Source organism: Corvus kubaryi, unplaced genomic scaffold (assembly GCF_017639235.1).
Source record: "Corvus kubaryi isolate FWS band 111438036 unplaced genomic scaffold, C.kubaryi_AGA036_p1.0 74, whole genome shotgun sequence".
Taxonomy (NCBI): domain Eukaryota; kingdom Metazoa; phylum Chordata; class Aves; order Passeriformes; family Corvidae; genus Corvus; species Corvus kubaryi.
The window spans coordinates 16333390-16359783 of NW_024582061.1; the positions used below are offsets into that span (position 1 = coordinate 16333390).

Consider the following 26394-nt stretch of genomic DNA (forward strand, 5'->3'; position numbering starts at 1 on the left):
GGTGCTGCTCTGGTACAGCTGCCAAACTGGAATTGGGCATGCTGGGGTTAGCAGCCAATGGAAGAAAGAGCAGACAAGGTAGCTTAACTCCTCAGCTGACGTGCAGCCATCTGTCTAGCACAACTTCAGGAGAGGGTGTTAATTTGTACCAGCCAAAGAGGTTACCCAGAAACGTTTCTGGTTTTTTTGTGTTTTTAAAATGTCTGGGTAGAAGGGGTGTAACCTTTACCAGAACCAATTTAAAGCTAGCATTTCCGTTTCCAGCAGCAGTGTTTCAAGGGTAAGAATGTAGGGGATTTTTATTCAGGGCTTTTTGGTTTTGTATTGCACCAGCATTACCCACTGTACTTTTGGGACAAGTTGACATTTGAGGGTTTTTTGCAACAAAGTTGCTATGGTGAAGCTTTGATTTTCCCCTCTGCATGTATCAAGTGGAAAGTCTACCAGAATCTGCCTGTTAAAGCACAGCAAAATGTCCATTTCTGATAGCAGTGGGATGTGCTTTTTTTCCCAGAATTCTAATTTTGAATTAGAATGCCTTGTGGTATAATAAAAAAAAAAAAAAATCAGAAATAAATATATAATATTGCTCTTCTCACAGAAAAAAAAGCTAACATCTTTTCAGAGAGAAGCCCTCAATTTTCTTTTTCTGCAGCCAGGAATTACCAGCTCCACTGCTGCCTGGAAGTGCATGTATTACTGACTGAGCTAGCAGTGAGTTTGAGCTCACTTTGCAGAGTTTTCCCCCGTGGTGTGGAGCAGCACCATCTTTATATTTGCTTTTGACAGAGTTCTTCTACAGCAAGACTTGAAAGTCATTCCCTCTGGAGGAGCAGATAATTGTTTGCTTCTGGGAGGAGCAGAGATTTTCAAACTCAGTGAAGCTGTAAAAATTTGAAGGCTGATTCTCGGTCAGGTTGTGCATGAAAGGAGGACAGGCAGATGAAAGCTGTAGGCTTTTCTAAATTAACACAATATGTGTGAGATGGGAAGACCTTTCTTAAAGCTGAGCCTGCTTCGATTAACATCTGATTTAAAACAGCCTGATGTGAGGAGTGCCACTTAAAGCCCCTGAGACATGGTGCTGAGAAAAGCCAGATCATTGTATGTTCTAGCCTGAGCTCCTGGTGGCAAAATTGCTGGAGATTGGATGCAGGGAAAGCAAGACCATAGCAGAGGAGCCTTTGAGGAAGGAAAAGCTGGATAGGTTTGAAAAGGGGACCTTGGAGCCCATGGTGCTCCTCTGAGTGGGTGAGATGCTGCATTGTGCTGGGAGAAAGACTCTACTCCAGGTGGGCACAGGAGTACCAGCATATGAGGTAAAAAGGCTTGGGAACTGGGGGTCTTGCTCTGTCTGGGGTCCCTGCAAGCATGGTAAGAGAGTGGTGCTATCTGAAGAGATGGTGAAATCAGTGGGCCAATACTAAATGAAAGAGGGTGAGCTCAAATAATTCATGCAGAAAATAAGCAAAATCCACACTACCTAGACAAGAAGGGAGCAAACTCTATTTACATATTTCCTTCTGTCACCATTCCTGGCAGGAATTTGAGGAGAGAGAGAGTCTTTTGTGCATCTGATAGCAGTACTAGGGAAAAAAAGCTTATATCTGAACTACTTTCAATGCCAAGGAGACTTCAAATCAACTCCTTACATATAAAATAATCTGTGTGGAGGATTTTTTATTTCACGCCCAAAACTGAAAGAAATTTGTTGCCTGATTTCTATTCAATTGTCCTCATGAGGTGTCAGAATGAAATGATAGTAATCTCATTAGAATATCTGATCTCAAAGGACTTCTGCTAAAGAAAGATTTTTCCATTTAGTTATATAGAACTAATGACTATATAATGTATTTCGAGTTATAAAAGCTTGTGGTTATTAATTCATTATTCTTTGAAATTCATTAAAATTGTCTGCGCTGTTTAAATAAAACCCAAGGCTTTAACTTGTCCTTACATACTGTAGGCTTTTACTTAACCTCAAATGTAAGCTCCAACATTTATCCTTATTGATCCCACACCTGGATCATGGCTTCAGCTTACTCTGGTCCAGATGCTGCCTTAGCATTCTGATTTAGAGAGGACACCTAGCATTAGGTCTTGCACATTTTCTCCACGCTGGTGAGTTAGGTCCTGATCAGAGGCTAATCAGTTTTCTCTAAGAGCCTTCTCCTTTTCATCATCCTGGATTCTTGTTTTCTCTGAGGGAGGTCATAAACTTGGCTCCTGAGGAAACATCTGTGATGTTGGGAAGCAATGCCCAGCTAGAATATATGCAGCTTCTCTCAGTTTCAAGAACAAGGACTGTACTTCCCAGCCCTTTCTCTGCCCTTCTCCCTTTCCCAAATAAACACCAGCAAGGCAGCAAAAGTTGCAAAGAATAAACTGTAGCATGGCAAAGTGAAGCTCAGGAGGGGCCCATTCTGTGGGGCATTCTGGGCAGCTGAGATGTCTCCATCTGGCTCACTGCACAACAGCATATTTTATCGAAGAGCATAATGACTATTTGCTGCTAAGGCCCCAGACAGTGTTTTGGTTACATAAACCATGTATTCAGGCAATCATTCGTAGTTATTTCCTTGGAAAGCCAGAAGCTATGGTTGTAGTTAGCTGAATTCCCTCGTGTGCCCCTGCCCTGCTTGCCCCTGCTCCCCACGCAACCCAGCAGCTCAAGGAGGAAGACTCCATTGTCACTAAAAATGTTCCGTTTCCATGGCGATAGGAGCTGACATCACCAGAACTTTCTCCCCTCTCACACACTCCCTCCCCTAACCACCTTCAACATGTTTTTTTTCTAAAAGGGTTAGGGAAAAAAACCAAAACCACAGTTAAAAGTCAATGCTCTCCCTCATTGTTCCCCTCAGAGCTCCAAAAATCATATGAGGCAATTTGGTTTGAAGAGTGCCAGTGCCCTTGTGTGCACAAACAGCCAGGGCTGCAGATTCAGCTTGTCGATGCTCCCGTTTCCAACTGCTCGCTGGTGACAGGAGGTTGCAAGCTCCCAGACGTTTCAAGCAGACTGTGCTCGTCACACCAGCTGTCCTGGTGGGAGTCCCTCTTCCCTTCCATTTGTGATTAGGTCTTGTCTGTCGTCATTTGTTTCCCACAGAGATGGGTGCGTTTGGAGAGCTTGAACTGAGGCAACTTCAGAGGGCAGCTTCCTCAAGTTGAGAGCCTATGATGGTTTGAAAGTTGAGATAATGAGAAAGCTAATCAAATTGGAAATGTCAGCCAGAGTCTATATGTGTGTGAATTTAGGGGAAGACTCACTTGTTTCTGGGCTCATACTCATCAACTTTTTAAGCCAGGCAGTTCTCTAGCAATAAAAGAGGGAAAAATTTTCCCTGCTCGCTCTAGTCTGTGAGACAGTTGCATTCCCATGTGGTTGGAGATGATGCCACTGTCCCTCTAGGAAGGGGGATATCATCCCTTTATATGTCTGATCTGAGAGTCCCCCGACCTTGGGGGCATGAATTCCATGGACCAAGTGGTTGTTCTGCCCCTCATGATCCAAGTGTTGTAATAAACAATCTGTGGTGGGAATTCTGTCTGTCTTTGCCCTCTTCTGTGGCATCCCTGGGACATGGTAAATTAAGGGGCAGAGGACTTCACTATTTGTCTGGGGGGGTGATTGTGATTACAGGTGTGTCCCCAAAATATGCCCAAAATCTTTTCTTAACTACTTGTTGCTTGAAGTCCATTGGCTGAGGAGAGGGTGGTCTATCTTTCAGAGAGTGCTGTCTTTACCTCTCTCCATTATCACAGTGGAGTTTGCCATGTAGGTCTCAAACTGTGGTCAAATCCCAACTTGACCTTACCTTTGGTGTCAGGAATGGCATTTTGGATATTTTGGCTTTTTGAGTTTTTCTTTTGGTGTTCTTAAACAGCTTTTAAAAGTGGTGGACTTCAGAACAAGACACAGTACTCTGTCAGTGCTTCAGTCTGCTTCAGTGCCTTTGGTTGTAATATTGCCTCTCTATTCCTGCCTGAAATTTCCTGTTTCCTATAGCCAAGTATTGCAGTTGCCTATCCATTCAATCACAGCACCTCGCTATCAATTAATTCAGCTGCTTTCTTCATTGCCTCCAAGCTTGATTGGTTGGGGTTTTTTTTCCTGTCTCCTCTTCTGAAGAGAGAAAACCCCTTCCTATTAGTAGGAACAGTAAACTTTGTTCACAGATGTATGTTGGTTCCATTTTTTCACCCTGGAATACATATTACTTGCATTTCCAGAGCAGTTCATGCTGTTCTGTCCCTGACTTGTCATCTTCATTTCTTTTCTGTTCTCCCAAAAATATGCCTCAACTGTAAAATCCATCGGTGACTTTTTTTAGTTTTCTGTCAGGTTGTGATAAATAAATAAAGAACAGAGTGGCAAGAATTGTGCATTACAGAAGTACATCTGCTTACAAATGAATCCCCATTTAGTGTTGCATGTGAGGTTTATTACTTAGACAGTTTTTCTCTAGCTAATGTATGTCATGACGATTGCATATCATTCCAGCCATATCAACCTAATTACTTGTGTGAACCAGACTTGTAATCTCATAAGAAATTACGGCACATTAGTTTGATGATGTCTATTTTTCCTTAAACTTGTATTGGGTATGGCTAATTTTGTTATCCACTTTTAATCCATAATCTATTCAAGATGCATATTGAAAATTTCATTACTGTACTGTCACCAGCATCAGTCCAGTCACTGAGATCACTGTGTACTGGCATAACATCAGAATTCCTTTGACCCTTGGATGCTTTCCCAGTTTTCTGAGTGCAATCAAAAATTATCAGTACTGGTCCAGATCTTTTCTGGCCGTCTCTTTTAAAACTCTTGCATACAAATTGTCCAGGCTTGCTTATCTTAGAAAATCCCTATTTAGGCACAGCCTAAAATACTTGATCACAGCTGGAGCTGAAATTAGCTCATTATGATCAATGGTGCACATACATCATCTGACCTTCCCCAGAGGACTTTTAACTGATGTTTTCTGCCTTTTTTACACTTAGTGACAATTCTGTTATCTTGTTCCAAAACTTATGCCATTTTATGCGCTCATTCAGTTCTCTTACAAATTTTCTACAAGTCCATCTCCTAATTTATATTCATTGGTATCACCTTCCCCTCTTCTGCTATTCCGTTGCTGCTTTTGCTTTCACTTATGTTGTACTATCTTTTTAGCCTGTTCACCTCTCTTGTCTCTACTGAAGCTTCTTGGACACCTGATAAATATTCCTAAACACCACTTGACTGTACTCCACAGCTCATTAGTTGAAGTCTGGCTAGTCTGACACATGGAGCTATTTAAAAGATGTGTAGATGTGACTGGTGTTTACGGACAGGGTTTAGTGGTGGACTTGGCTGGGTTGAGTTGGACTCAATGATCTTAAAGGTGTTTTCCAATCTAAATGATTTTATGATTCTGTGGCTGTTTCTGTATGGTTTCAAATTCATGAATGTGGCCTCACTAATCCACCAAACGTATCTGGTACTGTTGATGACCTTGCATGATTTGGACATAACACATGTAATCAAGTTCTATAATTTTTTTTTTTTTTAATAACTTAATAGACAATCTCTCTCTGTCTTCCGTTCTTGAATACAATTTTCTGTGATTTGTAAGGCTGGGAACTTGCAAGGAGATTTCGGTACCTCCAATGCATTGCTCAAATTTAATTCTTAGAGATGGATGGGGAGAGTGCTTTTATCAAGAGAGCTAGTCAGCCTCTCTTCTGGTGTGATCTGGACATACCTAATTACATTCACAGGATCATAGATAATCAGGGTTGGAAAGGGCCTTGTGGAGTCTCCACTCCAGTCTTGTTCAAAGGAGGGTCAACAGCAAACTCAAGTTAGAGTTGTCCAGACAAGTCTTGATAACCACCACAGATGGAGATGGCACCACCTCTCACCATCCCACCCTCACTGCTGATGTATCTCTGTAACTAGTCTGAACCTCCCTTTCCTCTTCGGATTTATGTTTGTTGTGTCTTGTTCTCCTGCCCTGTGGCACTGTGAAGATTCTGGCTCAATCTCCTCGCTGACTGCCTTGTAGCTACCAAGGAGCTACTGGTAGGTCCCACCAAAATCATCTCCTCTCCAAGCTGAACAAGCCCTCATCCTTCAGCCTCTCCTTACAGGACAAATGCACCAACCCTGAGCACCTTGGTGACCCTCCCCTGAACTTGCTTCAATTTATCAACACCTTTTACTGGAGGGCCAAAACTGAATGTGCTATGTTAGATATGGTCTACCAAGTGCAAAGTAAGGGGCATAACCCCTGCCTCATCTACCTGCTGCAGTATGGCTGGTGCAGCTTGGTATGTCACTGTCCTTCCCTGCGTGGACTGTGTGTCACCTGTGTCCCAGGACTGGCAGCTCCTTTTCAGCAGCACCACTATCCATCAGTCCGGCCCAAATGCAGCACCTTGCATTCATCTGTTGAATTTCATGAGGCTCCTGTCAGCCCATTTCTCTAGCCAGGAGGAATTCTCTACATGGCAGAAAATTAATCTGTAAGTATTTTGTCGCTGATTCTGTAGTAGAAAATGCCATTCTTGACAGAGTGTGTTACTCCCCCTCTCTTTCTGTCCACTTGAGCCTCCCTACTAGGTTAAAATCCTGGATTTTAATATTCCTTTCATGCAGATTTTCCCACCAGGCCTTCCTAATGCCATTTAGGCATTGTGCTCATAAAATGAACAATTCTTATTCTCTTTATTACTCAGGCCCCTAGCACTGGTGTATAGGCGACACTATTTTTCTCCTCTTTACATCTTTTAGTGCTTGATTAGTTTTGTTCTTGACATGGAGGTTCTGTAAGAATTAACTCTTTTCCTAGTTTTATCACTTTCCCCTTTGGTCTTTCATTTAGCAATCTTCTGACTGGTCTTTCTCTCAGTTCTCTAAAACCTAATTTTTCTTCTGATGAAATGCTGGTTAATATTTCTGGGCAGGATTAGCCCAGTGCTCTGCAAGTCTCATGCTCTCTGTGGCTGGCCAAGCCAGCACTTTGTTACCAAACTCCTCTGTCACCTTTTTGCCTGCTGGCTAGAATGTGCGACTAAGGACTTCAGCTGAATATTTATTGTCCAACTTCTTCAGAAAGAGACATAAATCCAAGTCTATAATATGTGGTATATCTATCATGGTAAGAAAAACAATTAGTTTCAAAACACATCAGCATGGATAAATACTGTCCTTGTAGTCTGAACGCTTTCCTAAATTTGCTTTTTAGTTTCACCTATAGTATGGCAGCACGGCTCTCCTGGTATCTCCATTTCTCGTCCAAAGCATCCTTTCCTTTTTGAGTAGTTATGCAGCCTTTGGAGAAGGTTTTGTACAGCTGAAGATCTCTTCTCAGGCAAGCCTGATAGCCCCCTAGGCTGAGCAGAACACTTCTTCTCACTCCCCGTGCCTTTTGGCTAGTTGCTTCTTCAGGAGTGCTTTATGCAGCTTCCACACCAAGAGTCTGGAAAGTATTTCTATTAACTGAGATATTACTTTTACATTCTCTTTCTGATAGTTATTTGCTGTCCTTGAGTTCTGTTCCCCATAATTCCTTAGATATGGCATCCTTTCCATAAACTTGCAGTGATGATGCTTCCCAAATTCACCCATCCAAGCTCTTTTCAAACGTGTGCAGCATCACTGTGAACACCAACTTTCTCCTTACATGGAAAGCACTTACAGCCCCAAGTTTATCCCTCTAAATTTCAGCCTAGGAAAGGCAACTGGCAGCTCTCTGAAGGATGTGAGGTACCAGCCCCCCATCCTCAAATGCCCACCTGTTTCCAGGAAACAAATCCATCACTGCATGGTGCCCTTCCACACTGGGAAGATGCCTCTTAGCCTGAAAAACACCAACTGGCCTTAATCTCACAAGATGGGGAAGTGTGTTGCCAATCTTCTGCTTTTTCTTTGCTTTGAATTAACTACAGTCGTTCAGGGACCTGGCCAGAATTTGCATAGTTATGACTTTAAAATCTCAGATCATTAAATACTTATTAGCAGCAGGGTAAACAGCAGAATGCTCAGAAAATCCTAGTTAGCTAATGTTCGATGCCAAATAGAAGTTTCTATAAAATTATGGCAAGTTAAAGAAAACTGTAATAAATATAGCAATTAGGTGTTTCGAGTAGTGATCAGAAAAAGATGGAAACCAGCAAGCAGCAGGCTAAATAGCATCTTAACCAAAGGTAGAAATAGCAGCAGCACAGCCCTCCCCTCGAACATGCACTCGCTTTTTCCTCCTTAATGATACTAATTATTTTATTTGCTTTCTCCCAGTAAAACTATCCCTAGATGTGCAACATATTGAAATGAAAGCAGTCATCAAAACGAAATGAATCACACCAGAGAAGAATGAAAACAAGGAGGCAGCGCTACCCTGCCTGCATAATGTGTAGTTCTCAATTATTGCCTCTGCTTTTTTGCCTTCCTGAAAGCTAATTCCTTACCATGTGAATGTTAGGTTTATTTAAAAAAAAAAAAAAAACAAACACAAACCCTCCCAAAATAAGTAAAACCAGCAGGCTCACAGGACCAAAATGCAGACATTCTTTTTTATTTTTCTTCTTTATTTTTTTCCCTAAGCAGTGAAATACAGAGCTCAGAGCCCGTGTTCTGACTCTTGCTTTTTAAATGAGGCCCCATCACTCGTATTCAGTCATCTGAGCTTGGCGAGTCCTTCTGGCTTTCTTATCACAGTGTGAAAACCTGCTTATGTCTTTTTGTATCATGTCTCTGAAACTATTAAGGAACTCTGACATTTTCTCTTAGTACACAGTTTGGAAAGAAATCTGAGTGTTCCAGGGTGTGAAATAATCACATTCTAGGCAGCAAGGGACCAGTCTTACAGGCTCTGGAAGCTTTCAGCGGCTTTTGCTTGCACAGCAATATAAAAAAAAAGTAAAAAAAAATTTTGTACTGGAGGGGGGAGAGTTGCAGGTTATTTTTTTAAGAATATAAAGCATCACAGCTCAGGAGCTGACTGTGTAATTAGTAATTGATCTATTGCTCCCTGAGGAAATGTCTTTTTACTAACAGAATTACAGACTCTTTATTATTATTATATTTTATAAATGAGGAAAAAAGAGTGTAATTTTTGCATTTCTTGTTTTACCAGCAAGGCTTTTTTTTTTTTTACTTCTATCTTTCAGCTTTCATGTCAGCAGAGAGTTTTCTTTTTGCAGCATAATGAGCTCTAAATTTAAAAGAGATAAGCAGGACTACTTAGGTTAGTACACTGTGGTTTGCAGAGCAATTTGGAGGCCTAATGTGTCATTCCATTTTTTCTGTGGTAGATGTTGAAAGGATTTTGGATCATCTGTTTAGGGTGTGTTTTTAAGCCTGGCCCCAGAGGCACCAAATGGTACAAAAGGGGTACAAATGCACAGTTTGCTCTTCAGGTACTTACATCTGTATCTATCTATCTATTCATCTATCTCAAGTGAGCTGGTAGGAGGGTCAGTGCTGGAATCTGCCTGGCAGCCCTGTGCCTCCTGCAACACAATGTCCATATAGCAAAAGATCAGGTCCAGATAATGAAAGAGTCTTTAACTTTCGCTGTAGCCCACCGGACCTTTGGGGAAAATAAGGATATGGCTCCAGCTGTAGGGCAAAATGGTGGGCATGGGGCAGAAATCTTAAAAAAATAGGTCCTGGCTGGGAGCCCTGCTGGGCTGGCAAGTAGCCTGTCTGCATCTGCTGGTACTTGTGCATCCTGTGGCTGCAGGCTCTGAGTGGCAGCAGTAGTCCTCCTCTCTTGCCCAGTGTCTGATCAGGCCTCATCAAAATCTCCTGGCTCTGCTTCTAATATGTCCAGATGGATTTACAAGAGATTGGATTCATCTTCCAGCTCTCCTTGTGTACAAGCTCAGGCATGTCCAGCCTTAGCAAGGGATGACAGGAGGTGTCTTGAATGCCACATGTGCCCCATACTCTAGACTTTCATCTGTGTGCTCTTTTTCCTGCCTGTGTGCTCTTCCTTCTGCCTCATTGCTGTTACTCCAGTGTTGCTGGTCCCCACTATCCAGGCAGTTGTGGACCCCAGGAAGTGGATTTTATTGCCTGCCTTCCCTTTCCACAGCACAGATTTGGCTGATGGAATCTCTGGTGTATATGACTGAAGTGGAAGAATTTAGGGATAAATCAGTCTCCCACCACCCCACAAACTTCAGGTGGAAGATTTGAGCTGTGGGATGGCTTATATACAAGAGGCTAGACATTTTGGTAAATGGAGAGATGTTGGAGCTCCAACTTTTGGCATAGATATCTGAATAAAATTTCAGTCAGGGAAAACTGACAGTCTTATATTTTCCCTATGGATTCCTATGTTCTGGATCTTCAAAGTGGTAGAAATTCCAGTTTGTAAAATGTGATTGCCAAATCAAGGAGCCAAGGACAGAAAGGCATATTCTTGTACGCAGAAGACATTGATTAAATCCCATCTAGCCACAGTACAGGACACACCCTGAGCCCTGACATAGCTGAGAAACTGAAGCTCTGAAGGAATTCAGAGCAGAGACCAATCAAAGTCTTCTGCCCTGGTCACATCAGGTGCTCATAGATGTAGGGATCAAATGGCAGTCCACAGGCAGGAAAAGCTTCACTTCCCACCGAGACCCATAGCAAGTCTGAAATTACAGCTAGAAAGTCACAGCCATGACGTTTTTGCCTTCAGTGCCAAATGTAAATTTATTTGACAAAAAATATTAATTGATTAGACTGCAGTTAATTAGATTTCAATTGAAAACTTCTATCAGAGAAAGGGAATTAGGCAGCTTTTGAATTTGACAAAAACATATTGGCTTTGTGTCATAAGAAAAATACTGCCTCAGTATTTTTCATGGATGATTTCAGAATAGGTTTTAAATACCATTTCTTGGCTGCTAATTTTCAGCAAATAGAAGTTCAGAAGCCAAGATTAGGAAAGTTAATAAGTATTTAATAAAGGTATAAGGAGATGTAAATATGAAGAGGTAAATGGTAATGTTTGAACTGTTTTAATAATGGATTTCATTGAATGTAACTGTGAGGTAGCAGCTAGCCAGGCATTGCATAAGTACATTATCTTGGGTCACACGTGCAGCAGATAAAGTCTAAATTTTCTGGACTCCTTACATGGCTTTCATATTCTCACTTTGCCTATTTTAGATAGTCTTATCTTTATTTCTCCATCCCGCTGGTCAGTCTGCTCTCCTGTGCCTGGCACAGAGCCATGCTGGCCGTGCATTTCTGCTGTTGGACACGAGCGCTGCTCTTTTCGAGTGCCAAGGCAGACCCAAGCCCACTCTTGAGCTCACAGGTGCAGAGGACAAAACAAGTGCCAAGCTGTAGCTGATGAAGCTGTTCTGGTGTTGTTGAGGCCTCACGAGCATCAAAGGTTTCCATGCCCCCTTGTCCCTGTGTACTCACTGTCTGCTCCAGTGGTGTGACACAGGACAGAGGTACATGAGACCACGCACACTCTGGACAGGGTCAGCGTGCTAACAAATTGCTCAGTTGTTCCCTGCAGTAGCTTGGTCTCATCTCTGTTTAACTCCAGGTCCTTTGTGTGTTCAGCTGAGCAGATTTAACTTAGTGGAAAAATACGAAGGAAAGTCAAGGGGCAATGGCAAAACTGGGAATTAGGAAGAAAGATTAAAATGAGAGGTGGAAATGTTGCAGGCAGGTGTGCGTCAGAGGGATGTAAAGAGGCAGGGAGCAGGTGGGATGCCTCAAGATTGGGGGGGGAGGCAGAGCTCGAGTGGAGAGGTGTTCCCTGCCAGGCATCCCCCTGCTTCTGCAGGATGAACCCCATGCATGCAGCCAGTGCCGCTGTCCCATTTCCCACCCTGACAGTGTTCCCCATGTGCATCAGTCTTGAGCTGTGTCGTGTGGAGACACTGCGTGTGCCAATCCCCTCTCCTTCCAGAAGAGTTTCGTGTGGAAAGTTTTGAAGAAGAAAATCTCTAGCAAGGGAAGAAGAATTACTGTAAATATTCAATTATCTTGACAGCTCAGTGCTCAAATTCCATCACAGATGAGAAGTTTGTCTGATTTAGCATAGTTTAAGCTTCTGAACCTGTCCTTCCACTCACCTACTCTCACCAGAGGCCGCAAAATACTTTAGTGGTGCTAGAAATAAGCTGCTGTTTCCCTTAGAAGAGATGCATTTAACCCTGTTCCCTCATAATAAAGGGAAAGGACTCACAGCTAGCACAGTCTTTTTTTTCTTTCCTTCCTTTCCCACATCCTAGACTTTTTCTGACTGCCCCTAGATCTTAAAGAATTTATGGTGTTTACTAACAAGACATGCTTTAAGCAGCCAAGAAAGAGAGGAGGACAAGATGAAGGGTAGTCAGGTCATGGGAGCTACCCTTGCTCATGGCACTGAGCTACTACAAGGTAAGGACAAGGAGCCTGGGAATGTCCTGGAGTTCAATAGGTGGCAACCATTTCGTGCTAGCTGCAACATTTCCTTGCTCTTGGTTTACAAACACCCAGCAAACACATGGTTCTGCAGGTTGCTGGTGGGATAAGGATCCAAAACCCACCTGCCTGAGAGTCCAAATCAGCACAGTACACTTGACCCACCACCACAAGATCTCTAGACACAGGAAATGTGAACCTCCTGACATAAACCTGCTGACAGCTTCTGACTGATCACTTTTTGGGATGAGTCCTTTTGACTCTGTCGACCTGGCATCACCTCCACATATGGCATTAGGAAATGGGGTACAGCCCAAACCTAGAGCACGTTAAGAGTCCACGGTTCCCTGGCTGTAGGAAGCAGGGCTGGCTGGAGAATGATAATAACAAAAAGAGCTGGGCTAGCAATCCCTGAAATGCTGCAGATGCCTGGAGACTCCAGCAGAGTCATTTAGAGACCCTATTTCATTAGAGCAAGGAGGCAACATTTGGATTTGTCAGTTTTACCTACACAGAAGATGGGTGGGTTTTTGGTAATCAGTGGAGTTTCGCTGCACCTTGGTCATCTGCATGGTGTGAGCATGTTACCCTTGCACAAAGAGAAGTGTGAACATAAGCTGATGCTGAAGTGATCACTAGGAAAGAAAAGGTGAAAGTGAGAGGTCCTAATGTAAAACTACACTGGAATTGCATTGAAGTTGTTTGGATACAATCTGTGTGTCTACAATAGTCATATCTCATCCACAGGGGCTTAAGCATCCTGGATTTCTCTGTTGTTACAACCAAGACCAGGAGGCCTCAGGAAGAACTGTAGGCAGAAGAGGTCTCTTAATCGAGCTGAAGCCCTGGGCCCTCCTAGGGATGAGTTCATTTTTGTTACAAGTTGCTCTCTAAAAAATTTAGCAGTTGCCCTTTTCTAACCCATCCTTGGGAACAGCCTGCTGTTTTCCCTGGCAGTGTGATTGTCTGCTCAGCTTTTTTGTCTGGCTACACTGGAACGTAATGGCAGTAAGTCTGTGAATCTGTGGCCACTGAGGGCTGCAGGAGGCTGGCTTGCTGCTGTCTGAACCACAGAGTTGAGTTAAGGCAGCGTTTGCCTTGTGCTGAAAGGACCCACGGTCACTACTTTGAGGATTAATAATTTTCTAGTGACACTGGGACTGTACTACATAGGTGGTAAACTCATTCCAGCTAGGAGAGGGCAGTGATGTGCACCTGGTTAAGGTCACTCATGTGCTGTAGCCACAAGAGAACAAAATCCAAATGGTTTGTAAACATTTTAAAACTAATTTTGCATGGTTAAGGCTAAGAAAAGATGTCACCTCTGTCCATTGATTTCATGTCAGCCCTAGCCCTGTGCTTTTCCCCTGTGCTTGGTTTCTGTGAGGGCCACAGTGTTCTTCCGGACTTCCTATTTGGCTCCTCACAGTTCAGAAAAAACAGTACTTGAAATTAGATGTGTTTTGGGCTAACAGCTTACTTGGCATTTGACTCTGTTTCAGGTTGTTCTGCTCCTGCTCCAAAATAATATTTTTTTTTGCCTTCAGAGGCAACCCAGTGCTCTTAGGGGATGAGTGGTTTTAGGAGAGGAAAGGAAGTTCACTGGAACTTCACCAAGCTTGGAGGCCTTTATGCTTCTGTGCATATCTGCACCCCCACAGCAGACTGCAGCGTGGGGGCTCCTTCAGTCAGGAAGCTGCCCCTGTGTGCCAGGTCTCTGTGAAGAGCTGTTAGCTCGTGTCCTGGGAGCAGTACAAAAATGTCTGCAGCGTGCTTTGCCCCTAACTGTAGTTCCACAGCTTCAGCAGGTCTGTCTAATTCTGCAGCAACAACGCACTGGTGAGACAATCTTGCTTTATGTGGAGCAAGGTTAGTCAGTGCTTACTCAAGGCCCTTTCACTGTGTGCCTTTGCACCACACACGTATGTCCTGTAGTCATGTCCATGCATTTATGTCTCTGTGTGTTCCTCCTCCTTTCATACCTGTTTCCCAGTTTCACCTGACTGGATCCCAAGCCTTTGTCTATCACTAATTCTTTCTGTAGGCTGGTTGAATACTTCTGCTTGGTTTGGGGTCGGGGCTTTCTTTGGGGAGTGGGAATATTTTGATTATCTGCATGAAATCCCTTGTCTCTTCTTCTGCACTTGGTATATGTGGAACTGACAGCTCCGGGGAGGTAAATGAATGCCACTGCATTTCAGAGGAAGAATTATTTCATGCAATTACCCTAAAAGTGCATGAGAGAACAGACTGAAAGGAATGAGGGAGAGAAAGAAAGAGAGCATGAGAGAGGATAATCACAACACTTCGACAAGTTTACCCCACCGTGTTTGAAAATCTATCACTCTGACAAGTCCCCTTTGTGAAAGGTGTAGACAGATAACCAGGCATTAGCTCTTTGAGGTCCTCTTGAATGGAGGGTAATCAACAGAAGGATCAGTTCACTGGTCCATTTCACTCGATGCCTCTTCCTGATTATTTTTCACAGACTGGCTGTACCCCATTTCCCTCTCAGTGTCTCACTTCAGCTGTCTCATTCAGTTCTCAGTGATTCCTGGTCAGAGGGATTTGGGTCAACTTTAGGTTGGCTTGTGAGTCTTCCTGTATAAATTATGATGGTTTTTGTTCTGAGAAAGGGGGCAGTAACAAAAGGCTGTTCCCCCAATCCCTCCCTGTCTCCTGAGTCTTGTTAAAATGCCAAGGAACAGGGAACTTTTTGTAGTTTCATTATTCATGTCTGAGAAGAGATTCAGCAGAAGCAGTTCCTGTCCTGCCTGCTGCTGTTTCACTGGCCAATTTTGTCACTCTCTTGATCCCATCACCAGATCAGGGTTACCCGAGGGAAGCTGGTGACAACGGCCCATGTCTTCCCGGAGGCCTCTGCATCTGTGTTCACGAAAACATGAAAGATGCTTTGAGGTCCTCAGGTGGAAATTGCTGGCCAGGATAAATTATCAGTATAATAGTTTCTTGCCATGCTTTCAAAGAGACAGGACATTTGCCATATTGGGTGAGGAGAGAATGCTGGGCTAAGGATTGCTGAGCCAGGTCACTTTTTGTCACCTGCACCTGCTGCTCTTGCAGCAAAGCCAATGCATTAGTCACACCTCTTTGCACTTTGAGGTTATTTAGAGCACATATTGTTGGGTTAGGAGAGCTAAGGTCTAGCATATGTCCTAAAATTAGGCTTTTCCCCTTTTGGTTGGTGTCAGAAAGGAGTGGTTCATAGCCATGGGGGAAGCCTTTCCACCTAGTCAAGGCAGGTAGTGCTTTAAGTAAGAGGGTTTGTTTCTGTGTGAGATAAAGCAGCTTAGCTGAAGCTGCCTCCCGGGACCATATCCTGCAGTGGGAGATGAGGGGAACACAGGGAGCACCCCCTGTGCTGCAGGTAACTCGCAACTAAACTGGCCACACAGCCCTCCTCCTGCTGGCCTCGTGTGCAGTGGCCACCCCCTGTGTGTGCCCTGGCCAGGGGTGTGTGCTCCTTGCCAGTGCATCTTCACTTGGCTCCTTCCTCTCCTGGCGCTCGCAGCAGGTACGTGTTAGCACAGCTCCTGGCCTGTGTCCGCGAGAAATGCGCTCACTGCTCACTGAGTTTTCTGCCAGAGGAGCTGTGGGCTCTGGGCTTGTCCCATAGGGCTCATGGAGACTTCATTTTTGCTTCCAAAGGCTCCGGCTTCATCCTCATGACTTCCAGAAACTCCTCAATGAAGAAATGATAAATCTGTGGCTCAAGCCAAAATTCTGGATTCTTTTAAACTTTCTTTTTCTCTCTTTTTTCTCTCTCTCCCTCTCTCTCCCCTTCTGCAGGATGGTGGAGTACTCCCTGGATCTCCAAAACATTAACTTGTCTGCAATCCGTACTGTCCGTGTCCTGAGACCCCTGAAAGCTATCAACCGTGTGCCTAGTAAGTCGTGCTTCCCTCTCACACCTCTCAGCTCGGCTTGTGGGGAGTACCTGGTCAATAAGGCTGTGTGTGGTGGTGTTGTCCCAGCAGGGTTCAGGTACAAAGTGAATAGAGGCTTCTGTAGGGTGTGTGCAGGCTTTTTGCCATCACAGGGCCAAGAGGTGTTGTTGGATCGGCAGGAAAACAAGAGTGTCCCAGCATACCGGCCCTAGTCATCCCTTGTGCATGGCCATGTTGATGGAACTTCAAGAGTTGAAGGTGAAAATTATGCAGTAAATGAAAGTGTTTTTTCTTCCTCTTACTGAAGGACATCACAGGTTTAATGATGTCTGTAGCTTCAAAAAGGCCTGTGCGTGAGGTCTGGAGAAGGATGAGCTTTGGGAAGCAGGGAAATTAGTTTGCTCAGGCTTTCACAAGGCCTTCCAGATTCTCTCATCTGAAAAATGTTCATGCCATTACAGGTTAGGGGCGTGTAGCACCGACTCATGGCTGTTTCCTCCTCCCCTTGTGCTTTGTACTCCCTCTTTTGTGCCAACAGTGCCCTCTGTGAGCTGCTGTGTGTGTATGAGCCAGGCTGAACACCACTGGGCTGGGGCTGCCAGGGCTGTGTCTGAGCCTGGATGTGTCAGCCCTGGGAGACTTTAGGCATTTCTTCTGCAAGTTTTCAGTCTTACAGAATGGCAGGAAGTCTCTTTGCTGTTCTCCATAATCTCCCTGATCAGGCTGTCTGCAGTGGCTAACACCTTGCCAGAGCTCTCCTAATCCTTCTCTCAAGCTCAGATGCTCCTTTTTCTATTCCAGACCTGAGAAAGTTTGCACAGTTGACCTCCTAGTCTGCATCGTATGTTTTTCCTTGTGCCAAAGTCATTTTCACGATATCACCTCTTTCTTGAACATGCTGTGGAGGTGAATTTCAGAGACTCTGGCTCCATTCAAAGCCCAAGAGGGATCTTGTCCCTCTTCCTGGATATACTTTAATCTTTGAGCAATAGCCCTGAAAAGAAGGTGCTGAAAGGTGTGAAGGAGAAACTGAGGCACAGTCCTGTGTGCCCAGCATGGCAGGAGGGGACCAGGCAAAAGATCCACTGGTTGGAGCACTGAGAGAACAGCCAGGAATGTAACAGGTCCATCATATGATCATAAAGACGAGGGTCAAGAGAAGCTTTTGGCTATTCCCTGTCAGCAAAAAAACTCCCCCAGTCTGTCTCCATCTCTCTGGCCCTTCTCCAGAGAGGAGAGGGCTGGGTGCCAGCCCTGGGCCTGGGGTAGAAGCTTTCTGTAAGGGGGTGGCCTGGAGGCTGTGCATGGCAGGCTCGCCCCTTCCAGGAAGATATGGGCAGCTATGTGACAGCAGCCCCATCCTTGTGTTGTGCAGCCTCTTCTCCTCCCTCCTTCATCAGGCGTGCCATGAGCTTGTGCTGAAAGACTGCTTTGAGAGCCTGAAGCCTATTATCAGTGTAGACATTACCTTGGAGGCAAATGGAAACATCCGGAATGAGATCCAATTAACCCTTACAGGTGTCTGCCATTTTAATTGCTGGACAAAGGTGGCCAGGAGGAGAGCGTGCCTGGCAGAAACTTGAGGCTTTGTATTATTCCTATTTATCTCCTGGAACAGCCAGAGCTGCCCCAGGGAGGAACAGTGTGAGCCATGTCAGAACTGACCCACCAGGGACCTGCTCCATCCATGCAGAGGCACCAGAGATACTTTCCATCTTCTTTCCTGACCTTTGCAGAGCAGATGCCATTGAATTCCCCCTGGCTGTCCCTGCCCTGACACTGCCTGTTTGCTCTTTTCATCAGTATAGAGCTTCACCTGTATGAAATTGATGCTGTTTTAATTTCCACTCTGTGGTTAAATCTTTATGTATTTTTCTTGCTACATAAATCTGTGGTTATGTGCAGAGAATATTTTGGAAGAAAGACATCCTGCCATTAATTAAAACAAAAAAAAAAAAGAAACTGGATTTCCTGGGAGAGGAAGCATTGACTTGAGGGCTGAAAACTAGCAAAGAGGCTGTAAATGAAGGCTTGTGATAAATGGGAATGAGCTGCATTAGAAGAAGGTGCCTAGTGGGGCACAACAAACATAATTAATGGGACCTTTGGCCACAAATCTTTTTTTAATGTCTTTTTAAAGTTCTTCATTACTAATCTGAAGCAACAGGAAAGTCTATTAGTGAGATGTACTGATGATACCAAGCTGGAGGTGTTGCAGGTGTAGCCAAAGAAAGTGGGAAATAGGACAGCAGGAGGTAGAGGGAAATTGAGGTCGTGGTTGTGAGTGTGAGATATCTGGTGCGAGGCAAGGAGTGGGGGGTGGTTAATCCTAAAGGCAGATTTTCAGCCATGTCCCAAAGGCTGTGATGGGACAGGGTGGCCCAGTGTTTGCCTTGGACATTTCAAAGGCTCCCACATGGACACCCAGGCAGGGACTGATTTTCCCAGAGGAGTCTGGCTGTGTGGACTGAATAATGGCAGTTTATTATCAGGAGAGTGGACAAAAAGATTGGGAACCTGACTGATTAGAGCATGAGTGGAAGAGTGCTCAAGTGGTCTGTCAGGGTAAATTATTTAGTGCCCAAAGAACTTTACTAATCTGCCATTGTTTAAAAAGTCCACGTACTTATGTGAGAAATTTCTGGAGAAGTTTGAGAGAAATTTCGTACTACATGATGCAAGGGGAAAAAAAAAGGCTATAACAGAAAATTAGGAGAGAGGAAATTCAGAAGGAATTTCTAGGGAAACAGTAGCAACATGGCAGAGGAAAAAGTTCAATAAACTTATTTTATATTCTTGGCAGGTGTGCAAGGCTGAAGTTTAAATGCCCAAATTCCCAGATTGGATGTGTCTAAATTCTGCTTACACATGCTCATTCTTAACATGCTACTGAAAGCCCTTCCTCACAGTGACACTTCTGAGGCTTTGAAACAATATCCCACAAGGAGCTGGCAAATTCTATTTGCCAGTGCTGTACTCATTATCTGTGGTAAAAAGGATGCATGTGAGGATGTAAAGTCTCTCTGAATCATGACAGAAGAAGAAAAGGACATCCAGTGTAACCAAAAGGTGGTAAATGTCCATTAAGAATGACAGTTTCTACCCAGTTTGTAGTTAGGGTGTAAAGCTTGCTGCCGCGGGAAGTGGCACTGTGCAAGTAAAGGAAGTAAAACGGGATTTTCCAAGGGATGCCCCATCCCTGGAAGTGTTTAAGTTCAGTTTGAATAGGGCTTTGGGGAATTGGACTAATGGAAGTTGTTCTTGTCCTTGGCAGGGAGGTTGAAAGTAGATGTTCTTCAGTGTCCTTTCCAAACCATTCCATGAGAGCTCACATGGAGACACCTCTAGATTTCAAACCTCCTTTGGGGTTAGAGCTGATCTTCAGCTACTGGTTATCAGCAATTGATTGCATCTCTTGCAATTCTCAGCAGAATGTGCTACTGACCATTTGAGATTTCCTGTCTGAAGCACCCTGGGGTTCTGCCCTGCCTGATCATTCCTCCATTCTCATGTTATCATTGGAGTGTACTAGAGAGAACATGAGGCCACCCTGATCTTGTAATATGTATCACACCTTCATTAACATTCCCTCTTATCTCTTGCATTCCTGACTACAAGCCCGGGAACTCTGCCTTTTGGAGTCATGTTTGAAAATGCAGCAAATGAAATATCAGAGATCTGTCTGGTCCTATTGCCATGTGATTCAATTCCATGGCAATGAGCTGGTGTGACAAGCCCTGCAAGTCACTGAAGAAGTGTGAAGAGTAAAAAAATACCCTTCAGGTCCCTGTCAGAGGTAGTTGCTTTCTGCTCTGGGCATGTCTGTGTCCTGGTCTTGGGGTGAAATTCCACATCCATCGGTTTTTATCCTCTTGTGATTGTGTGGAAGGTTGCTGGGTGAAATATTGCTTTTTGTGCTGGCTCTTTTTTTGTTGCTTCTTCTCAAGGCAAGGCACAAGGTTTGGGGGGGAGGCTGGTTTTGTTTTATTTTTTTTGTCTGCTTTTGAGCAGTGAGTCTGTGATCATTTCTGATAATTTGAAATTCTTGCTCTTCTTTCATTAAGTTTTTTTGACGTCGAAGAAGGAAATGTTTCTTCATTTTACTCTTTCTTGGCGCATTGGCCTTATGCAAAGAAGAGCCCTTGCATTATGTTTGATGTCTTCCACTTTCTACTTACAATTTAGCAGCTGATTCATCATTGGAAGCAGATTTCTTCAGCTGAGCACACTGTATGGAAGCGAAGGAATCTGTTGCAGAGCAACTTTACGGGGTAGAAAGTGTATATATGTGCTAATACTCTGTATGTAAGTGGCAGTGATACTTATGTGGAGTTATAGGTATCAGAAAAATAACATTATATGCTTATTACTAGGTGTACAGAAAATAAAATTTCAGATTTGTGGGAAGTTCTGCTTTTTCTAGATGTGTTTTTTTCAGTCAGAACAAAAATAATCTTTTCTCATCCATTTTAATACAGCTTTATGCTGCCTAATTTTAGGTGGTTTGTTTCGTTTGATGTTTTTTCCTATACTGGGTCCTGACAAAAAAGTTTAAAAATCAGAAATCCTCAATCACGCCATTCTAGTATAAAAATCCTTTCCTCTCTTCTTGTCCTCCTTTTTTTTTTTTTTTGCTAAATGTTTTAATAACTATTGCACTGTTTTTATTTCAATCAAAGAACTTTTTTTTTTTTCCTAGTACAAGTGCTGTGTGCTAAAATCTTGGTCTAGTTCCATTTTTCTTTATTGATGATTGTAATTACAGTAACTCCATGGGTCCAAATAGACTGGACTTTTCTACTTTTCTTCTACAGATCTCAAAGATATAAACCATGGCTTGTTATTTTTAGTCTTTCTTATGCTTCACACCAGGTTAGTGGAACCCAATGAGTGTCACCAGCAGACTCAGGAATACAACTGACAACTCCTAACTTGTAGCTCTGCATTCATCTCACTAGACCAAAGCACCAATACAAAAATAATATATAAGCATCCGAGTGCTGAAATGGGAAAAGCAGATGTTTAACGTGTATATGCCTGCTTTAAATCTGTATTCCACACCAAGCTACCTGTGCTTGGCGCTGTAACAGTGCCTAAAACAGAGTAATCTGGCTACGAACCCCGCACTTGGCATGGGGGAAAAGTGATGACATTTGCTTCTCTAAATGTGTTTTTGAAGAACTAATTTCACTGATGAGCGTGTGTGAAATGAGCTTCTGACTGAGATATATTAGGCTGCAAAACAGTCTCATTTACAGCTAGATCAGACAAAAACCAAGTGCATTTGACAGGCACAGTCCTGCCCTAGCAGTTGGAAATGCAAAGGGATTATGAAATTTCTCTTCTAAATGCCCCCCACAGGGTCTTTGCTTCAGATGCTTCAGTGTTTTTGCAAGAGGATTGTCACTTGCTTGTTCTCTTCCAACGCTGATTCCCTTTCAAAAATGTACTCTTCAAATGACTCTTTTGGAAGTACGTTTTTTCCCCCTCTCAGCTTTATTTGTGAAGCAATAGCTGAAACTCAGATAAAGTTGATTTTTCCAAATATCTAAACTTACCCAACTCACAGTTCTTTGTATGAGGTGCTCTGTAAATATTTATTATCACATCTCAGTGACAAACAAACCACACCCACAACCATGTGCAAATGTGTATACACGTAGATTTATCCACATACAGCCTGAGCAGGTTAGTAAAGGCACAGGAGGGATGTTCTCTTGTAGCACCCATACAAAAAAGTTAAGAGGTCACAAAGCCCTTTTCATTCCCTGGTCAGGCCGTGTGACTGAAATGTATTTAAAGGTGAAGCTGCCAGCTTTCTGTAGGCTCTGTCCCAGACAGGTGGGCAGGGAAAGGATGGAGAAAAGCCAACACGAAATGGACTTGACCAATAGGGTCAAGTTCAGTCTATGTCCTCCCTTCCCAACGAAATGGAGCAAAACACTGAATCGAGCAATGAGATTTATGCCTGGAGCATGCCATTAAAGGACGCTTTTCCTCCAAGAGGCGGACAGATCAGAGATGGAATTGTAGTCAGAGCTGCACTGTCCTCTATGTGCAGCTCTATCAATTCAGTCAAGCCCTAAATCAGATGGGAATGCTCAGGATAAAGGGAAACAGTGCAAAGGGGAGCAGAGCAGAATGAGGATCAAGAGAGGTGAGAACAGAAAAGAAGGGAGGCTGGAAAGAGAAATGCATAGGAGGCAAGTGGTAGGGTTTGCCAGGCAAAGCACACAAAGGCCTGATGCACCTCTGTGTGTAGGATAATGCAGAGAAGCGGGGCGGAGGAAACCAAAACCGATACAAAGTCAAGGATAGTATAAAGAAGATTTATTGACTCACAAATATGCTGGATGGGTTTGCAAATCAATGCTTCTCTGAAGCTTTTTAACAAACCAATTGGTCTGTAACCAGACCCACATTTCGTAGTGCTGGAGGAAGCCTTCAGAGAAGCCTGGAATGGCTGGGGTTGGAAGAGACCTTAAAGATCATCTTGTTTGAACCCCCCAGCCATGGGCAGGGACACCTTCCTCTACAGCAGGCTCCTCAGAGCCCCATTCACCCTGGCCTTAAACACTGCCAAGGATGAGGCATCCATAACTTCTCTGGATGTTCCAGTGCCTCACAACTTACAGGAAACAATTTTTTCCTGTACTTAATTTAAGTCTTCAGTCACTGAAGACAGGCTCCAATTTTATTTACTTGTTGTCTGAGCTCAGTGCTGTTTTTCATGTGGATTCCAAGTGTGCAGTGTATTGTCAGGTGTTTAACTGGGTAATCAAAATAAATTTAGGAGCAAAACCCCTAAACATAACGAAAATTATATTATTTGGTAATGTAGCATCATGGTAAGAAGCTGGGAAACACTGAAATGCAGGAAATATAGACCTGGAAATGCCTTGTTTTGTTCCATACATTGCGTAGTTTCTATTTTTTGTGGTCACGGTTCATGGGAGAAAGTAGTATTTCCTTCTCTGAACCAGTCCACTTAATTTCACTGTTATTAACAAGTATTCAAAAGTCACAAATTGTGGGCTTGTAGGTTTTTTGGATGGCTTTAAAGCAATGAGATTTGAAAAAGGAAAAGGAAAAACAATCAGAGATTACATTTATTTTTCCTGTGTCTTTCAGACCTCTAGACCTGTACTCATATCTTTTTTCTACCCATAGTAGAGGGGAATAGAACCTTCTCTTCTTTGGTTTGTTGGGGGTTTTTTTCTGTAATCTGAGATTGTCAAGTCATAGCAAGATTTCACACCTGAAGGTTTCTGCCATGCCTCCCAAGACTGACGATAAAAATCACAAGAGTCTGTAATAGCACTTCAGAATTTGTGTTACTGGAAGTAAAGCAAGCCTGGAAAAAAACCAAACCAAAACATTAGAGAAACCAGTCAGAGAAAGGCCTTTGATGGAATCTTTATTTCTCTCTTCTCCTGTAGGGGAACCTGCAGAGCCAGAATTTTAAAAAATGCTTAGTGCCTCACAGCTCCCATTGTGACAATTCTGCTGCCTGTTCAAACAAGCTCAGCCTCCAGTGTACACAGTGCTCACAAAAGCCCAGCCATGTATTTTGCTGCCTAAATGGGAGCTGAGCTGTTTTGCAAAATCTGTCCCATGGGACCTATCAAGCAATGGATACCATGGAAATGTGAGCAATAATGACAGTGTATTATGGGGTGAATGATACTGTCATATTACACTAATGCAAATTAAAGTTTGTGTGTGTGGGCAAGGCAATTTACAATCATAACCTTAAATTTCTCTATCTTTGTGTATTTTGGGACCGATTCTCCTGTTCGCACTCAATTCATGTAACGTCATGTCATTGCCTGCAGTAGAAAGAAACATGATTCATGCTAGTGACAGCAAGAGGAAATTAGCCCTGTTAAATCTTAACCAGAAGTTGCATTAACGCTCTTTCACATAATATTTTGCATTATACTGTCCCACTTAGACAGCACTAGAGATGTGTAAAGAACTTAAGGATATTTATGGAATGGAGGCAAGTGGCTCGCAGCCACAGCACTGGACTTGACTTTTGTCCCTGGTGTTGGGTGGCTCCTGCAATTCTTAAAGAAAAGCTGGCGCTGTATGTTTTTAATAGACTCTTCACTGAAAGTGAATGCAGTCATCATTGCAGTGATAAATGGGGAAAAAATGAGATGATCAGTGAATGAACTACTGTAGCAGGTGGTAGTAGGTGTTGCTTATTAGATGTTCAGTATTACAGAAAAGAACAAAATGACAGAAATCCCCCAGAGAGACACCTCTCTAAGAAATAATCTGACACCTGTCATCACTCTCCAAGACAAGGTTGCTTAACAGTCCAAAGCTTGCAAGGGGATAACAGCAAGAGAGTGAAGAAGGGGGCTGCTAACTGGGACCTTTGCCTGCATCCATTTCTGCTCATGTCACGGATTATGTGGCTACCAACCATGCTATGGTGGCACGTACTGAATGCCATTGCCTGTGGAGGAGGAATTTTCTGCTGTTATCTGCGAACCGTAGCTGGGCTTACAGCATCCATAATAAGGTGCAGCCTGCTGCAGAGCTTAGGTGTCTCCTTTTTGGATGACAGAAAAGCTTAGACTGGCCACTCTTTTTCCTAGAAATGTCAGCATTTAGGTGTCGAGGTAAATGCTCTGGATTTTGCTCTCTTTCTTGAGGCCACTGCAAGCCTGGGGTCAGGTCCGCAATTAGGAGGCTTCACTTCCGAGCTTGCTTCTTCACATCACCTGGCAGCACCACCTGAGCCCCCTTTGGCAGCCTGCTGAGCACTGTGGCTCTGCAGTGCCTGTGTTTATTTGCTCCTCTTCCCCTCAGGAAAACAGTTTATCTCTGGTTTCATTTGCACTCTCTTTTTGGTGGTTGTTTTAGCTGAATGTCTGTTGGGAGGGGTTTTAAGTGGTGCATTTTTTCTCCCTTCTTCATTTTCTTTTTGATGCTCATGATGTGACCTGGTCCATGTCTTGCTCTCTGACTGAAAAGAGGTGAGGTCTGTGTTAGTCCCTGGATCCCAAGGGAATTGTTTCTACAGCCTTGGAGCAAGCTTAAAGAGAGATTTTTCTCTTATATGAGTGTACTCTAAGCCTACTCTGGAAAGATCTGTTGTTCCAGCAGGGTGAAGCTCTGGCCAACAGTTTTTTCCTGGAGTTTTAGTCTGCCTTTTGACTACCTCAGGCTTAAGCTGAGGAGTACTTTGAAGGTGAGGACTTAGGGGAACTTAATGTTTAACCTTGATTCAGTATTCTAAGGCAAGTCACTGTATGAAGATGAGGCTTGGTGTGCCCATGCTACTGAAAAAATGAACAACAGCTCTTTGTACTGGGTGAAGCTTTGTAAGTGCTGGAAATGTCATGTTTTGATATCTTCTGTGGTTACACTGAGGAGTGATAAAGATAATTTGAGGTTATGTCATCAACAAGCTGTGTAGGATGAAGTGTCTGAGCCAGTCAGGGATTCTAGAAGCCTTTGCTTGTTGGTAAGGCAAGAGTGAGGAGTTGGTGAGGAACTGACCAGTGCTCCTGAGCTATGGGTCATGCTGAGCATCTGCAAGAGCTAAACCCCCAACTCTAAATGTATCCTGCAAATACACCCAGAACCTGACAAAGAGATCAATGGGAAGACTTTGAGTTTCTCTGAATGAGGTCAGCATGTCTGGGGCAGTTTTTCCTTAGCAGCAGAACTGGCTTAAGGTCTCTCAGTACCTCATCTGGTACCTCAACTGGACCTGTCTTTCCACAGAGTTAATTTAATTTGGGTCTGACCATCCGTCTGGACATGTTCTCTCTTGCCTTGGTGTAAAGCAGGCGGTGATGGTCTGCAACGTGAGTGAGGCTGGCTTTGCAGCTTGAGGACAAAGCATCTGGAGCTGCACACTGGCTCTTCCAGCTGAACTCCTTTAGCTTGCACGTGTTGTTTGCAGAAGAGGCCTCAGTTAGGGGGAATGCAGCAAAGGGAAAAGATCTCCATGGCGAGGGAAGCTGTGGGCTATAATATCGGTGAGCTTGGCAGTGTGTCTGCTGTTGGACCCACAGCTGATTGGTGTCTCTTGGCAGTAGTTTGGCCCCATGT

At 43.7% G+C, this 26394-nt stretch overlaps 1 protein-coding gene across 5 annotated transcripts in view; it reads left to right on the forward strand.

Moving 5' to 3' along the window:
• The window catches only part of CACNA1I (calcium voltage-gated channel subunit alpha1 I), a 164896-nt gene that overhangs the window by 81346 nt on the left and 57156 nt on the right, over positions 1 to 26394 (forward strand). For all 5 annotated transcript variants that reach the window (XM_042050736.1, XM_042050734.1, XM_042050737.1 and 2 more), the window contains one exon: positions 16223 to 16320. In XM_042050736.1, the coding sequence (XP_041906670.1) occupies positions 16223 to 16320 (98 nt within the window). The remainder of the gene's footprint in view (positions 1 to 16222; positions 16321 to 26394) is intronic.